At 43.2% G+C, this 17,208-nt stretch overlaps 1 protein-coding gene across 2 annotated transcripts; it reads right to left on the reverse strand.

Annotated features, from left to right (window-relative positions):
- Window positions 1–305: 305 nt before the first annotated feature.
- On the reverse strand, window positions 306–17,203 carry LOC106593613 (RNA polymerase-associated protein RTF1 homolog). 2 transcript variants are annotated; one of them, XM_014185787.2, is made up of 16 exons: window positions 16,985–17,203; window positions 15,682–15,801; window positions 15,262–15,421; window positions 14,676–14,874; window positions 13,345–13,474; window positions 10,607–10,863; window positions 10,202–10,379; window positions 9,575–9,657; window positions 9,046–9,133; window positions 8,600–8,707; window positions 7,110–7,187; window positions 6,728–6,849; window positions 5,530–5,587; window positions 3,922–3,996; window positions 3,261–3,483; window positions 306–1,503 (listed from the first exon to the last, which is right to left on the reverse strand). In XM_014185787.2, exons 1-16 carry the CDS (start codon window positions 17,066–17,068, stop codon window positions 1,397–1,399), a joined length of 2,070 nt encoding a protein of 689 aa, XP_014041262.2. In that variant the 5' UTR covers window positions 17,069–17,203; the 3' UTR covers window positions 306–1,396. The 2 variants fall into 2 exon arrangements, with proteins under 2 accessions (XP_014041262.2, XP_014040732.2); XM_014185257.2 differs by having other exon boundaries at window positions 13,342–13,474.
- Window positions 17,204–17,208: the final 5 nt, after the last annotated feature.

Below are 17,208 nucleotides of genomic sequence, written 5' to 3' on the forward strand. Positions count from 1 at the left end.
CAACCGCTTCGCGGGATCGAAACTCAAAAAAGCTAACTAGCAAGTAGTCAAACTTTCCAATAGACTTTCAACATTTTCCAAAACAACAAACTTTGCCCCAAACAAACCGAGCGCCGCTATTTTCTTCAACAGGGTAGATATTTGTTGAACTTTCGTCAGGTGATTAACTTGAAAGATCTTTACAAATTTTCCACTATTGGAACCCTGTTACAAATAAGGGAATAGGGAGGCTTTTGAGACACACTCATTCACTCGTTGGGGTAGCTCAGGGGGAGCGAGACAAAACACAAAACGGAAACCAACGGTACGAAACACTGCCCCTCTTTATTCTGCCTCACTCCACACTGTATTATATACACATGGCATGCCACATCAATACAGGAACTGACTGAGTACACAATCGATAACACTTAGAATCTGCTCTGAAAATGGGAGGTAACGGTAGCAAAAAAAAATAAAAAAAGATTAAAAGAAAAATATCCATGTAAATAGATTAATCTGTTTCTTTTTGTAGACTTGAAGAAGAAAAAAAAAGTGACATGTACTGTCCAGTAAGTAGATAATGGGCCAGCTCCAGCTCTGCAGTCTAAAGTTTCCCCCTTAGCTACAGATCTTGAATCAGTTTCTCCTCCCTCCTTAATCCTAACCTCAATCCGTTAGTGGTTGATCTAAGATCAGCGTCTAGAGGCAACTTCACCCTACACCTCTAGTGAACCGTGCAGGTGGAACTGCCCTGAAATCAGGTACGAAAGAAAATCCAGGTCTGTTGTTGATGGGGAAATCAGATTCAGTATTTCAACAAATCTAAGTCTTTACAAGACAGTGTCCTTCCATAAGCAATGTTCCCTGGACACCAAAAGGAGTGAACTTCAGATCCGTATGAGAACCAACATAAGATTTATTTATAAAAACGTAGAAATAACTAAGAAAGAAAAAAAAGAGAAAAAAAACAATTCCAAGTACGACTTTGCACATAATAACGCAAAAATAAAAGTTGGACAACTTTCTTCTAAGAGAGAGAAGGGAAAAAAAAAAATAGTCTTCTCTTATTAATATTTCCTATCAGTTTTAAAATGGACAGTCTCTAGTGTACACACACTCTGTCCCCACATACACTTACCTCTCAATCACACACACACTTACCTCACACTTACCTCACATTTCTCTCTCTCTCACACACACACACACACACACACACACACACACACACACTACTCAAACACACACACAGGGGTAGAATGGCCAACCAACACATGCAGGTGGTTCTGACTGACTTGAGGGGTTAGGCTATTAGATCATAAGACCAAGCCTCCCTTCCTCTTCCTGTAGTTCATTAGAACACGGACCCCTCCTCTTCCTGTAGTTAATTAGACCAAGCCCCTCTTCCTGTAGTTCTTTAGATCAAGCCCCTCCTCTTCTTGTAGTCCTCCAGGTTGAGAGATCTGCGTGGAGCACCGTCTTTTACTGCCAGGGTGTTGGCGCTCACCGACAGAGACTTGGCTTCTGAAAACACACCGGAGGAACGACATTAGTATGACATATCCTGTTGTTACAGTTCAGGTGAAGTTGTCCCTAGAGGCTGACCTTGAATCTGTGTAGCTTCCCCCCCCCACACTAATGGTTAACATTGGGATTCAGGGAGAGGAAGCTGATCCCAGATCTGTCCCTCTGGGGAAAACTTCACGACGGAGTTGCATACTAGAAAGCAGGATCAAGATGGCTAACTTGCCTAAATATTCTGAAATAACTTTAGATTTTTTTTTTTTTTTTTGAAAGACAAGCTTGCAATTGGCATGGCCTAATGGACTCAAACACATAACTAACTAAAAATCAGTTAATTCTGGTTGTTTATCGAAGTTAGCTGGCTAACTAAAGAGGAGAATCTTTCCATTTCAAATGATTCGATAAATATCTTTATACAGTTGAAGTCAGAAGTTTACATACTCCTTAGCCAAATTACATTTAAACTCAGTTTTTCACAATTCCTGACATTTAATCCCAGTAAAAATTCCCTGTCTTAGGTCAGTTAGGATCACCACTTTATTTTAAGAATGTGAAATGTCAGAATAATAGTAGAGAGAATGATTTATTTCAGCTTTTATTTCTTTCATTACATTCCCAGTGGGTCAGAAGTTTACATACACTCAATTAGTATTTGGTAGCATTTCCTTTAAATTGTGTAACTTGGGTCAAATGTTTCGGGTAGCCTTCCACAAGCTTCCCACAATAAGTTGGGTGAATTTTGGCCCATTCCTCCTGACAGAGCTGGTGTAACTGAGTCAGGTTTGTAGGCCTCCTTGCTCGCACACGCTTTTTCGAGTTCTGCTCACAGATTTTCTATAGGATTGAGGTCAGGGCTTTGTGATGGCCACTCCAATACCTTGACTTTGTTGTCCTTACGCCATTTTGCCACAACTTTGGAAATATGCTTGGGGTCATTGTTCATCTACACACAATACCCCCATAATGTCAAAGTGGAATTAGGTTTTTATTAAATTAATTATAAATTCAAAAAGCACTCGCACATCTGAGCAATCTTTTTGCAGGTGCATGGCAACAGTTGAAACAGGATGAATGAAAAAGCTCTTGATAGTATCACTGATATTTAATAAGCTTTACGTATCGGCCTCACGGCCTTCGTCAGAGCTTTACGTATCGGCCTCACGGCCTTCGTCAGAGCTTTACGTATCGGCCTCACGGCCTTCGTCAGAGCTTTACGTATCGGCCTCACGGCCTTCGTCAGAGCTTTTGTGAATTTTCTGAAATCAGCACCTCTATGTACCAAACATAACAATATGCATTTCACAAACACTACAAACGTGTATAAATAAGACGCATTGAACACGTCTGTAACACCACAATGAGGACGCAGTGTGTGTGTGTGTGTGTGTGTGTGTGTATGTATATATACTTAGAGGAATATATGTGAAAATATATATATAATATATATATATATATTTTTTTTCTCACATATTCCTCTAAGTACACATGTGAACTGCATAAAAATCATTTTAATCTTTGTTTTAATCCATTTTTAAAACGTTGTTTTTATTTATAAAAAGACCCTCGTATCTTAAAACATTTAAACCAGGGACCGACACAAAAAAATAAGAAATTATAAAAAAAAAAAAAAAAATAATAATAATAATATTCGGTGAATCTTTACATTACCATGGCTAATGCATTGATCCTGCTTTGTAGTATACCCCTATGGAGACGGGGGTGTTCGACCACTTTATGCTCGTTACGTACAAACTCACCTGCATTGGGAACCTGTAGGTCAATCTTGACGTCAAAGTCGTGGACTTTAAAGAGGTCCTCTGATAGGTCGCTGGTGTTCTTAGTAGGGTCGATGACTTTCAGAGCAGCCTGTCCCGCTCCCCTGCCCATCTCAAACTCCAAGTCCATCTCTTTGCCCGACCCTTCTCCGTACTTCTCATTGAGGTGTTGGAGGATAGCTGCATGGACTGAAGGGTCTCTGGCCTGCCCAAAACACAAACAGACAGACACACTTTTTAATCTGCATATTATACGGCATGGCTGCATCCCAAATGGCACCCTACCCCAACATAGACTTACGTTAGGACACCATGGAGGAGAGACAGAGAGAGACACCATGGTAGAGAGAGAGAGACACAGAGAGAGAGACAGAGAGAGACTTACGTTAGACACCATGGTGGAGAGAGAGACACTTACGTTAGACACCATGGTAGAGAGAGAGAGAGAGAGACTTACGTTAGACACCATGGTGGAGAGAGAGAGAGAGAGAGAGAGAGAGAGAGAGAGAGAGAAGAGAGACTTACGTTAGACACCATGGTGGAGAGAGAGAGAGACTTACGTTAGACACCATGGTGGAGAGAGAGAGAGAGAGACAGAGAGAGAGAGAGACAGAGAGAGAGAGACAGAGAGAGAGAGACTTACGTTAGACACCATGGTGGGTTTGCACTGCCGTCTAGTAAACGGGTCCATCTGCATCTTGGCATTCTGTCCTTCAGCCTGAAATTGAAATAATATTATAATAATAATTAAAAATGTAACTTAACAATGAGTCGTAATAAGCAATAGAAATGTATACTGAATAAAAATATAAACATAACATGTATAGTGTTGGTTACATGTTTCATGAGCTAAATAAAAGATTCCATATACACAAAAAGCTTATTTCTCACAAATGTTGTGCACAAATGTGTTTACATCCCTGTTAGTGAGCATTTCTCCCTTGTCAAGATAATCCATCCACCTGCCAGGTGTGGCAAATCAAGAAGCTGATTAAACAGCATGATCATTACACAGGTGCACCTCAAAACCAAACGTTATTAGTCACATGTGCCAAATACAACAGTTGTAGACCTTACAGTGAAATGCTTCCGGACAAGCCCTTAACCATCAATGCAGTTAAGAAAGTATTTACTCAAATAAACTGAAGTCAAATTATTATTATTATTTTGTTTAAATAATTATTTATTTTTCTAAGGAGCAACAATAAAATAGTAATGGGAGACAATAAAAGGCCACTTAAATGTGCAGTTTTGTCACAACACAACGCCACAGAAGTTTCAAGTTGAGGGAGCGTGCAATTGGCATGCTGACTGCAGGAATGTCCACCAGAGCTGTTGCCAGAGAATTGAATGTTCATTTCTCTACCATAAGCCACTCCAATGTCATTTCAGAGAATTTGGCAGTACGTCCAACCGGCCTCACAACAGCAGACAGCGTGTATGGCGTCGTGTGGGCGAGTGGTTTGCTGATGTCAACGTTGTGAACAGAGTGCCCCATGGTGGTGGTGGTTTGGGCAGGCATAAGCTACAGACAACGAACACAATTGCATTTTATTGATGGTAATTTTAATGCATTGAGATACCGTGACGAGATCCTGAGGCCCATTGTCGTGCCATTCATCCGCCGCCATCACCTCATGTTTCAGCATGATAATGCACAGCCCCCATGTCAACAAGGATCTGCACACAATTCCTGGAAGCTGAACATGTCCCAGTTCTTCCATGGCCTGCATACTCACCAGACATGTCACCCTTTGAGCATGTTTGGGATGCTCTGGATCTACGTGTACGACAGCGTGTTCCAGTTCCCGCCAATATCCAGCAACTTCACACAGCCATTGAAGAGGAGTGGGACAACATTCCACATTCCACAATCAACAGCCTGATCAACTCTATGTGAAGGAGATGTGTCGCGCTGCATGAGGCAAATGGTGGTCACACCAGATACTGACTGGTTTCCTGATCCACGCCCCTAACTTTCTTTTCTACGGTATCTGTGACTAACAGATGCATATCTGTATTCCCAGTCATGTGAAATCCATAGATTAGGACCTCATTTATTTATTTAAATTGATTGATTTGCTCATATGAACTATAACGTAGCAAAATCTTTGAAAATTGTTGCATGTTGCGTTTATATTTATGTTCAGTATATAAGTATATTTATAACAAACCAAAACTTTAACTGATTAAAAACATAATTGCGCTGCGATGAGAGTTATTTAGTACAGATGGAGGCTGGGATACTTACGACAAGAGCCTTCTCAGACTCCACAATGTTCCAGCTACGATTCCTCTGGTTGATGTAGCTGGAGGAGACAGATTGATAGAGAGGTTTAGATACAGTGCATTCGGAAAGTATTCAGACCCATTGACTTTTTCACACATTTTGTTAAGTTACAGCCTTATTCTAAAATGGATTAAATTGTTTCTTCCCCCACGTCAATCTACACACAATACCCCATAATGACATCACAATACCCCATAATGACCTCACAATACCCCATAATGACATCACAATACCCCATAATGACATCACAATACCCCATAATGACATCACAATACCCCATAATGACATCACAATACCCCATAATGACATCACAATACCCCATAATGACATCACAATACCCCATAATGACCAAGCAAAAACGGGTTTTTAGAAATGTTGGCAAATTTATCAAAAATCTCAAACTGAAATATCACATTTACAAAAACATTCAGACACTTTACTCAGTACTTTGTTGAAGCACCTTTGGCAGCGTTTACAGCCTGGAGTCTTCTTGGGAATGATGCTAGAAGCTGTATTTAGGGAGATTCTTCTGTGCAGATCCTCAAGCTGTCAGGTTGGATGGGGAGCATCGCTGCACAGCTATTTTCAGGTCTCTCCAGAGATGTTTGATTGGGTTCAAGGCTGGGCCACTCAAGGACATTCAGAGACTTGTCCCGAAGCCACTCCTGCTTTGTCTTGGCTGTGTGCTTAGGGTCTCAGTCACAACACCTGTTGGAAGGTGAACCTTCGCCCCAGTCTGAGGTCCTGAGCGCTCTGGAGCAGGTTTTCATCAAAGATCTCTCTGTACTTTGCTCCGTTCATCTTTCGCTTGATCCTGACTAGCCTCCCAGTCCCTGCTGCTGAAAAACATCCCCACAGCATGATGCTGCCACCACCATGCTTCACCGTAGGGATGGTGCCAGGTTTCCTCCAGACGTGACGCTTGGCATTCAGGCCAAAGAGTTCAATCTTGGTTTCATCAGAACAGAGAATCTTGTTTCTCATGGTCTTAGAGTCCCCCCCCCCCAACAGTTTCAAGTGTTTGGGGCAGTCAGCTCCGTTACACAAGCGATGTGCTTCTACTCAGGTCGTTGTATGAACAGTTTTAAAAAAATCGGAAGATGTCAAACAAATGAAATGTATTATTATTTAAAAATATATAATATGATTATTGTGTGACCTGATGGCAGAGATGTTTTTTGTCCTCTGTCTGTCCAGGTGCTCGGCCCTCTCCTCCAACTCATTCAGCTGGTCCTGGATCTCTTTGGCTCGGTCTCCTTCTCCACTCTCCTCAGCCATGGCCTGGAGGAAAACACCGGTCAAGTTCATTTTGTCATGCTACAGGATACACACGGTACACGGTACAATGAAAATGCTGACCTGCAGGTTCACGGTGGACACCATATGAACAATAAATGGAATCAGAAAATACAAAACTCTATGGAATAAACAGTGTACACACACACACACACACACACACACACACACACACACACACACACACACACACACACACACACACACACACACACACAGTACCCAGGAGATGTTAATTTATCTACCTTATCTTTGAGTAGTGACGTTTTCTTCATGGCGTAGTTGGAAGGAGCCTTTCTGAATCTGTCTTTCTCTTTGACAATCTGTGGATTAACAAACAAGGTCAAAGTTCAACACTACAATGAGCATCATTAATACGGCACAACATAGGTATGACCGGTAAATAAGCCTGTACAAATGAGACCAATATTGCATCCCCAATGGCACCCTATTCCCTATATAGTGCACTACTATAGACCAGAGCCCTATTCCCTTTATAGTACACTACTATAGACCAGAGCCCTATTCCCTATATAGTACACTACTTTAGACCAGAGCCCTATTCCCTATATAGTGCACTACTATAGACCAGAGCCCTATTCCCTATATAGTACACTACTATAGACCAGAGCCCTATTCCCTATATAGTGGTACTACTATAGACCAGAGCCCTATTCCCTATATAGTGGTACTACTATAGACCAGAGCCCTATTCCCTATATAGTGCACTACTTTAGACCAGAGCCCTATTCCCTATATAGTGGTACTACTATAGACCAGAGTCCTATTCCCTATATAGTGGTACTACTATTGACCAGAGCCCTATTCCCTATATAGTGGTACTACTATAGACCAGAGCCCTATTCCCTATATAGTGGTACTACTATAGACCAGAGTCCTATTCCCTATATAGTGGTACTACTATAGACCAGAGTCCTATTCCCTGCATAGTGGTACTACTATAGACCAGAGTCCTATTCCCTGCATAGTGGTACTACTATAGACCAGAGCCCTATTCCCTATATAGTGGTACTACTATAGACCAGAGCCCTATTCCCTATATAGTGCACTACTATAGACCAGAGCCCTATTCCCTATATAGTGGTACTACTATTGACCAGAGCCCTATTCCCTATATAGTGCACTACTATAGACCAGAGCCCTATTCCCTATATAGTGGCACTACTTTAGACCAGAGTCCTATTCCCTATATAGTGCACTACTTTAGACCAGAGGCCTCTGGGCACTACATAGGGAATAGGATCCCTGGTTTAAGTAGTCCACTACATAGGGAATAGGATCCCTGGTTTAAGTAGTCCACTACATAGGGAATAGGGTCCCTGGTTTAAGTAGTCCACTACATAGGGAATAGGATCCCTGGTTTAAGTAGTCCACTACATAGGGAATAGGATCCCTGGTTTAAGTAGTCCACTACATAGGGAATAGGATCCCTGGTTTAAGTAGTCCACTACATAGGGAATAGGGTCCCTGGTTTAAGTAGTCCACTACATAGGGAATAGGGTCCCTGGTTTAAGTAGTCCACTACATAGGGAATAGGGTCCCTGGTTTAAGTAGTCCACTACATAGGGAATAGGATCCCTGGTTTAAGTAGTCCACTACATAGGGAATAGGGTCCCTGGTTTAAGTAGTCCACTACATAGGGAATAGGGTCCCTGGTTTAAGTAGTCCACTACATAGGGAATAGGGTGATTATTTGAGATGGACAGATACTTACATCCTCGATGTCTTTGTCGTTGAATTTGTAGTTACAGGCCTCTTTGATGGCCTGCTCTTTCTTATTGATCTCATCTAGAGTTGGGACCTGCATACTGGCTATGATCATCTGTAGACAGAGAGGAAAAACATCAGTCTGCCCTACGACAGGCCTGACGTAACCCGACGTAACCCGACGTAACCCGACGTAACCCGACGTAACCCGACGTAACCTGACGTAACCGGGTATAACAGAACCCTGCTTTCTCCATTCTCTTTGGATATTCCCTGTTTTTCTTGTTACAAATCTTGCCGTCTACCAGGAGGAGGAGTTCAAGCAACCATGCTCCTCTATCCAATCAGCATGTTCCCACGGGTACTTCCTCAAGTCAACCATCCAACCAGAAATCTCCTTTACCACTTCCTCAAGTCAACCAGCCAATCAGCATGCTCCTCCAGTCAACTCACTGCCTCCTTCCACTTCATGAACTCGTTTTCTGTGAACTCCTGATTGGACACAAACTCCAGTCTGAAGACTCGGGTGTCACCACCATGCCTAGAGGAGAGAGATATGGGGACAGGGCAAGAAACAGTCAGCACAGAGAAACCGTCAGCACAGAGAAACAGTCAGCACAGAGAAACCGTCAGCACAGAGAAACAGTCACAGATGAAGAGACAGAAGTAGCGAAACAGGAAGAGGAGAGAAAGAGAGGAGGAGGAGAGAGAAACAGGAGAGAGAGAAAACAGGAAGAGGAGAGAGAGAAACAGGAAGAGGAGAGAGAGTAACTGGAAGAGGAGGAGAGAAAACAGGAAGAGGAGGAGAGAGAAACAGGAAGAGGAGGAGAGAAAACAGGAAGAGGAGGAGAGAAAACAGGAAGAGGAGGAGAGAAAACAGGAAGAGGAGGAGAGAAAGAGGAGGTGGAGAGAAACAGGATGAAGAGAAGCCAAGGGTAGTAGCAGGTAAGAGGTGAGTAGTTTTAAATGAAGGATGCCGTACTGTAACTGTAGTCCTTTGTTCGTCCGGGTCGTTCCCAACTGGTACACTTTAGCCGTCTCTACCACGTCAACTATTTCAGCCACCTTACCACACAGGGAATTACAAGAAATACTCATCATTGAACATAACTGAAAGGACCAACGTTTAATAGGAGTAAGGAAGGACTCAATGGGCCAGTTTCCCAGACAGAGATTCACCATTGAACATGATTTTCCAGTCTAGGACTGAAAGGTTGAAAGACGCAATCAGGCTAGTTTTTTGTTTATTTTACTTCTACTGTTGTAAACAATATCCCACGAAGTAATACAGTAATGTACACACACACACACACACACACACACACACACACACAAGGGTAAAGAAAATATGTTTTGAGACACAAGTGTAAACTTCAAGGAGTAGTAGGCCGGTGCCCTCTGATGTCATCAGCCTGCGTCTTGCCTGAGGAGCAATAGAGAACTAACGAGGAAGTCCGTCCGTCCCCCCCCCCGTCATAAGGATACCTGGACCACCTATTGAGATGTGCCTTTTGTTCAGTAAATCAGGTGATAAATGAGGGTAAAAGGAGATTGGAGTAGGACTTTAATCTGGCTCAGGGAAACAGCCCCAATAAATGCATCTTCTTACCCTGTAAACCGGTTTGCTACTACTGTTTCCGATGCCTATCCGTACAAAGCAGCCGCTGACAGTCTTCTGGAAGAACGGCATGTGGCACCAGCGCTCCAGTTTGTGTCGGGACAGACGGATCCGGTTCAGCTCGTCTGGCAGTGACACGGGCTGAGATTTTGGTGGCGTCTCCTCTTTCCTGGACCATCCCGAGACAGAAAACATAGAAACATTGGTCACTGATCGTTGGTCAAGCAGAAAGGTTTCAAATAGTCAGAAATTTAAAAAAAGTTACAAGGTTACTGAAATGGGATTTTTGTTTAGACTAACTAAATCTTCAAGACCAAATTCAACATAAAAGTAATATAGATCTATTAAGGAACTACTGATTTGCCATCAACCCACAGCTGATGGATATATACTCACTCTTCGTCTTCGGAATAAGATGAAGAGCGTGAACTGCGATCGCTCTTTACTGAGGATTTGTCCTCCTCCTCCTCCTCCTCCTCCTCCTCATCGTCGGAGTACACCTCGCTGGTCTTCAGGGGCTGCCGTTTCGCCAGGAGCTCCGCTGTTCTGGTTTTCTTCTTCTCTCTCTCTGCTTTCAGTTCCTCCATGGCCTGAGACTTTTTATCCAGCTTCTCATCCCGTTTAGTTCTCCTCTCCTTGTTGTGAGACGTAACCTACAGGAGAACGTAGTCACAATGTACCGGGTAAGGACTATGGAACACAATGTGGTGTGTTGTTTCAAAATATACAGCACATTGGGAAAGTATTCACAATGACTTTTTCCACATTTTGTTACGTTACAGCCTAATTCTAAAATGGATTAAATTATTTTTTTACCCTCCTCAATCTACACACAATACCCCATAATGACATCACAATACCCCATAATGACATCACAATACCCCATAATGACATCACAATACCCCATAATGGCATAGCGGAAAAAGGTTTTTAGAAATTTTAGCAAATGTATTAAAAAAAAAACGTATTTACATAAGTATTCAGACCCTTTGCTATGAGACCTGAAATTGAGCTCAGGTGCATCCTGTTTCCATTGGTCATCCTTGAGATGTTTCTACAACTTGATTGGAGTCCACCTGCGGTAAATTCAATTGATTGGACATGATTTGGAAAGGCACACACCTGTCTATATAAAGGTCCCACAGTTGACAGTGCATGTCAGAGCAAAAACCAAGCCATGAGGTCGAAGGAATTGTCCGTAGAGCTCCGATACAGGATTGTGTCGAGGCACAGATCTGGGGAAGGGTACCAAAACATTTCTGCAGCATTGAAGGTCCCCAAGAACACAGTGGCCTCCATCATTCTTAAATGGAAAATGTTTGGAACCACCAAGAGTTTTTCTAGAGCTGGCCGCCCGGCCAAACTGAGCAATCGGAGAAGGGCCTTGGTCAGGGAGGTGACCAAGAACCCGATGGTCACTCTGACAGAACTCCAGAGTTCCTCTGTGGAGATGGGAGAACCTTCCAGAAGGACAACAATTTCTACAGCACTCCACCAATGAGGCCTTTATGGTAGAGTGGCCAGACAGAAGCCACTCCTCAGTAAAAGGCACATGGTTTTCAGTGGCAGGGACTGGGAGACTAGTCAGGATCGAGTGAAAGATGAACAGAGGAAAGTAAAGAGATCCTTATTGAAAATCTGCTCCAGAGCGCTCAGGACCTCAGACTGGGGCGAAGGTTCACCTTCCAACAGGTGTTGTGACTGAGACCCTAAGCACACAGCCAAGACAAAGCAGGAGTGGCTTCGGGACAAGTCTCTGAATGTCCTTGAGTGGCCCAGCCTTGAACCCAATCAAACATCTCTGGAGAGACCTGAAAATAGCTGTGCAGCGATGCTCCCCATCCAACCTGACAGAGCTTAAGAGGACCTGCAGAGAAGAATGGGAGAAACTCCCCAAATACAGGTGTGCCAGGCTTGTAGTGTCATACCCAGGAAGACTCAAGGCTGTAATCGCTGCCAACGGTGCTTCAACAAAGTACTGCTGAGAAAAGGGTCTGAATAATTATATAAATGTGATATTTCTAAAAACCAGTTTTTGCTTGGTCATTATGGGGTCATTATGGGGTATTGTGATGTCATTATGGGGTATTGTGATGTCATTATGGGGTATTGTGATGTCATTATGGGGTATTGTGTGTAAATTGATGTGGGGGAAAAAACGATTTAATCCATTTTAGAATAAGGCTTTAACGTAACAAAATGCGGAACAAGTCAAGGGGTCTGAATACACTTTACATACACTTTCACACTTATGTGCTGCTGCTGCTACTCTGTTCTTTATTTTACTCTTATTATCTATCCTGATGCCTAGACACTTTACCCTGCCTTCATGTACATATCTACCTCAAATACCTTATTATTATCTATCCTGATGTCTAGTCACTTTACCCTGCCTTCATGTACATACCTACCTCAAATACCTTATTATTATCTATCCTGATGCCTAGTCACTTTACCCTGCCTTCTTGTACATATCTACCTCAAATACCTTATTATTATCTATCCTGATGCCTAGACACTTTACCCTGCCTTCATGTACATATCTACCTCAAATACCTTATTATTATCTATCCTGATGTCTAGTCACTTTACCCTGCCTTCATGTACATATCTACCTCAAATACCTTATTATTATCTATCCTGATGCCTAGTCACTTTACCCTGCCTTCATGTACATATCTACCTCAAATACCTTATTATTATCTATCCTGATGTCTAGTCACTTTACCCTGCCTTCATGTACATATCTACCTCATACCTTATTATTATCTATCCTGCTGCCTAGCCACTTTACCCTGCCTTCATGTACATATCTACCTCAAATACCTTATTATTATCTATCCTGATGCCTAGTCACTTTACCCTGCCTTCATGTACATATCTACCTCCAATACCTTGTACCCCTGCACAGTGAGATCTGGTACTCCCTGTATATAGCTCCACAGTGATCTGGTACTTCCTGTATATAGCTCCACATTGATCTGGTACTGGTACTTCCTGTATATAGCTCCACATTGATCTGGTACTGGTACTTCCTGTATATAGCTCCACAGTGATCTGGTACTTCCTGTATATACACCTCGTACTCCTGCACAGTGCATCTTTAGAATTGTTTCAGAAGATGAACTCACCACCTGCAGGTCCTGATGAGTCCGGTCTTCATGATGACCGGATGATCTCTTCTTCTGTTCTTCCTCGTCCTTCTTCTTCTTCTCCTCTTTCTCCTTCTTCTTCGCCGTCTTCAGTTTCTTTTTAATTTCAAATCTGTACAGAAGGTGTTCGATTATGAGATATACATAGCAATAAATCAAGATATACATATCAAGGGATAGTCATTCATTTTTTTAAATTGAAATGTTTTTTTTTTCCCCTTCTGTTTTGTAAAATTATATATAGGACGCTGGGCCAATTGTTTGCCGCCCTTTGGGACTCCCAATTACGGACAGTTGTGATACAGCCTGGATTCGAACCAGGGTGTCTGTAGTGACGCCAATAGCACTGAGATGCAGTGCCTTAGACCGCTGCGCCACTCGGGAGCCCTAAAGGTGATGGCGGTGAATGAATGACAACAATGGGCTTCATGATTTCGTTAAGGTATCTCTGTGCATTCTAATTGCCATTGATAAAATGCAATTATGTTCCAATTCTCTAACAACATTGGCAGCGGCTTATGGTAAGGAAATGAACATTTAAAATGTTGCTTTTATATTTTTGTTGAGCACACACACACACACACACCATCTCAGTCACACCTCTCCCGCCCTACGACAGTCTCAGTCACACCTCTCCCGCCCTACGACAGTCTCAGTCACACCTCTCCCGCCCTACGACAGTCTCAGTCACACCTCTCCCGCCCTACGACAGTCTCAGTCACACCTCTCCCGCCCTACGACAGTCTCAGTCACACCTCTCCCGCCCCTACGACAGTCTCAGTCACACCTCTCCCGCCCTACGACAGTCTCAGTCACACCTCTCCCGCCCTACGACAGTCTCAGTCACACCTCTCCCGCCCTACGACAGTCTCAGTCACACCTCTCCCGCCCTACGACAGTCTCAGTCACACCTCTCCCGCCCTACGACAGTCTCAGTCACAACTCTCCCGCCCTACGACAGTCTCAGTCACAACTCTCCCGCCCTACGACAGTCTCAGTCACAACTCTCCCGCCCTACGACAGTCTCAGTCACACCTCTCCCGCCCTACGATAGTCTCAGTCACACCTCTCCCGCCCTACGATAGTCTCAGTCACAACTCTCCTGCCCTACGATAGTCTCAGTCACAACTCTACTGCTCCTCCTAGTCTCACCTTATATTCTTCATATGAACTAGTAACAATACAATTAACAGTTCACAAGCAGACCCGGCTCTGTACTCAAAGGATCACTTTTGCTTCTTAGTCCAGGACTAGGCTAAATTTGTGTCCAGGAAACTGTCCCTTATAGTTCCAACTTCCTGCAGTAGTCTTACCTCCTCTTGAGCACCTCCCTCTTCTCTATCCTGTTGAAGAGCTCCTGCTCCCTCTCCTTCTCAGTCATCTGCTCCAGGCGAGCCCTGTCCTCCTCGTCTCCCATCAGGTCCTCTCCATAGCCGTCCCTGAACACATCGTCCTCCGACGAGGAGTCTGAGCTGGAGGCAGAGGTGTTGCTCTCGGAGTCAGACACCTCACCTGGAGGAAGAGACCAGCACATATTAAGATAGATAAACATCTCAATGTGTCTTTCTGTGATTCCACGTCTCCTATCACCTGGAGGAGGAGACCAGTACATGGAATTAGTTAGCATTATTAGTTGGTAGATACCCAAGAGTCAAATCAACTAGTCAAATTAACCACTGCCAGTAATCAACAACTCTCTTGGGGTCTATCTCAAATAGTCTTTCAAAGATTCCTTGCATCCCATCTCCTTCTCAAGTGTATATAGAATGAGAAGATGCATGGTCTCTCCCCTCGAATCATCCTCTCCAATGTGTTTTGAGAAGGAGCCAAGGAGAGAGGATGAGAAGTATAGAGGAAAAGATGAATGGAGAATGAGCCCGGTGTCTCAGGACAACGTACCCTCCTCGGGGGCAGAACTGTCAGCTGAACTGTCTCCACCAGAACTACCGGACGATGCAGCTTTATGAACTCTCTTCTTCGCCACCTCTTTCTTCTTCTCTGTTGTTGTCGGTTTCCCCGGCTTAACTTTCTTCTTGACTTTAGGACCACCGGCCGTCCACTATGTGAAAACAACATACACATAGAATCAGCAAACACAATGTTGTCAAGTGGAGCATCAAGGACTGTACAAAAATATAGTGTTAATAACATGACTCTTTCATGCCACTAGTATAAGGGCTGGTTTCCTGGACCCAGGTCAAGCCTAGTCAGGGGACTAAAACGTTTTCTAAAAAAAGGAGATCCTCAGTTGAGCATGCTTCTTAGTCCAGGAAACAAGCCCTAAACAGATCAAAATATATTTAGAGAGGAGATTCATACCTCATCGTCACTGTCTGATGTCTCAGAGTCTGATGAGGCTGCAGGCTTGCTGACTGGCTGGTCGTCCTGCTGGTCATCCGAGTCCACCCTCTTCCTCTTGGTGGCCAGAGACAGAAGCTCCTGGGTGTCACAGGGTGAGAGACAGAGGTGAGTGCCTGAGCTCCTGATACAGTATATCAAACAGACACCAAGTGGAGAAGCTGACATCTTATTTATAAAATAGGTGTTGTTAACAGTTAATATGGCTTGAGAAGGAAGTGCCTGGGTGCCACAGGTTGGGATACACAAGACAGAGGGGTAAGTTTAAAACATGGGCGATAGTGTCTGAAAAGAACTACACTGAGACAATGGGCAGGTAGAATAATGGAGGAGCTTACATCCTGTATAACATAGATATTTTCAATAGTTAGTATGGATTTACTTATACAGGATGAATTCTGTATGGCCTGCCCAGAGGACAGCAGAATATGTAAATGTTACGTTTTTTTCGTTGACTAAACCTTTACAGTATATTTAGAGGCTGTTGCATGTGTGGAAACATTATAGTGCTATAGTTTATCAGTCACTCGTTTTTATTATGTGGTCTTATTTTACAGTGATAAACTTAACGTATTCTATTTTCATATGGTGCTGTTGTAAATAACAAATATGAGCCATCATTTGATAATATACCTCCCTGTTGAAGCTTGTGTCAATGTTTAATTGTATGTTTACCAAAACAACATGTAAATCAACAGGCCGAATTGTTGCTAGCTACCCAACTAAGTTACTATCAGGAGGTATTAATACCAAGCTAGCAAAGATAGCTAGCAAATTATTATCCTCATCTTCACTGCGGCATGTGAGGCTATGCTAAATGTACGATTGACATGTCTTTATAGCACACCACTGGCCGTACAGAACCGGGACATCTACCGTACACCCATTCCTCCGTACGCTAACTTTAGCTGGCTAGCTAACGTTAGCATACTGTCCTGTCAACACCAAAATAGAACTTCAGCCGCAGAAAATAACGTTTAAAAAAACTGTACGATTTGATTAGCAAATGATCACAACACATTAGATTATTGTTGCCCACATGATACTATAAACTGGAACTGAATAAAACCCATTAAAAAAAAGCGTCAGGCCTACGGCGCGGTGTTTTTCCTCCAAACTCTAGGCACAGCTAACACCTAGTTAGCATAGCTAACACCTAGTTAGCTATTACATTTTTTATTTTTTTAAAACAAGACTGTTTTTATCCCGTTGTCAACACCGAGAGCGGGAAAACACATAGAAACCAGACAAGTTGTATCCTTACCTGATCTAAATTATCATCGCTAGCGCTGTCTTCAGAGTCAGAGTCGATAACGACTCGACCTTTCCGTTTCTTTACGTTCACCATGATTAGCTAGCTAGCTAGCTAGCAAACGGTCGTCGGTGTTGCCGTTAAACACGAGCTCAAACTCCGCAGTCCTCAGCAACGGGGCGATATAGAACTGAGCATGCGCAGCGAGTACAGAACAACACAAACTAGTGGAACCA

The sequence above is a fragment of the Salmo salar genome, chromosome ssa01 (genome assembly GCF_905237065.1).
Source record: "Salmo salar chromosome ssa01, Ssal_v3.1, whole genome shotgun sequence".
NCBI lineage: Eukaryota > Metazoa > Chordata > Actinopteri > Salmoniformes > Salmonidae > Salmo > Salmo salar.

Excerpts from the sequence above, each read along its gene's own strand:
- LOC106593613 (XM_014185257.2), bottom strand. The coding sequence starts at position 17,068 with ATGGTGAACGTAAAGAAACGGAAAGGTCGAGTCGTTATCGACTCTGAC. Across the intron at positions 9,658-10,201 it reads GTAGCAAACCGGTTTACAGG|GTGGCTGAAATAGTTGACGT; the intron begins GTAAGAAGATGC and ends CTGTGTGGTAAG. Across the intron at positions 3,997-5,529 it reads AGTCTGAGAAGGCTCTTGTC|GCTGAAGGACAGAATGCCAA; the intron begins GTAAGTATCCCA and ends TTTCAATTTCAG.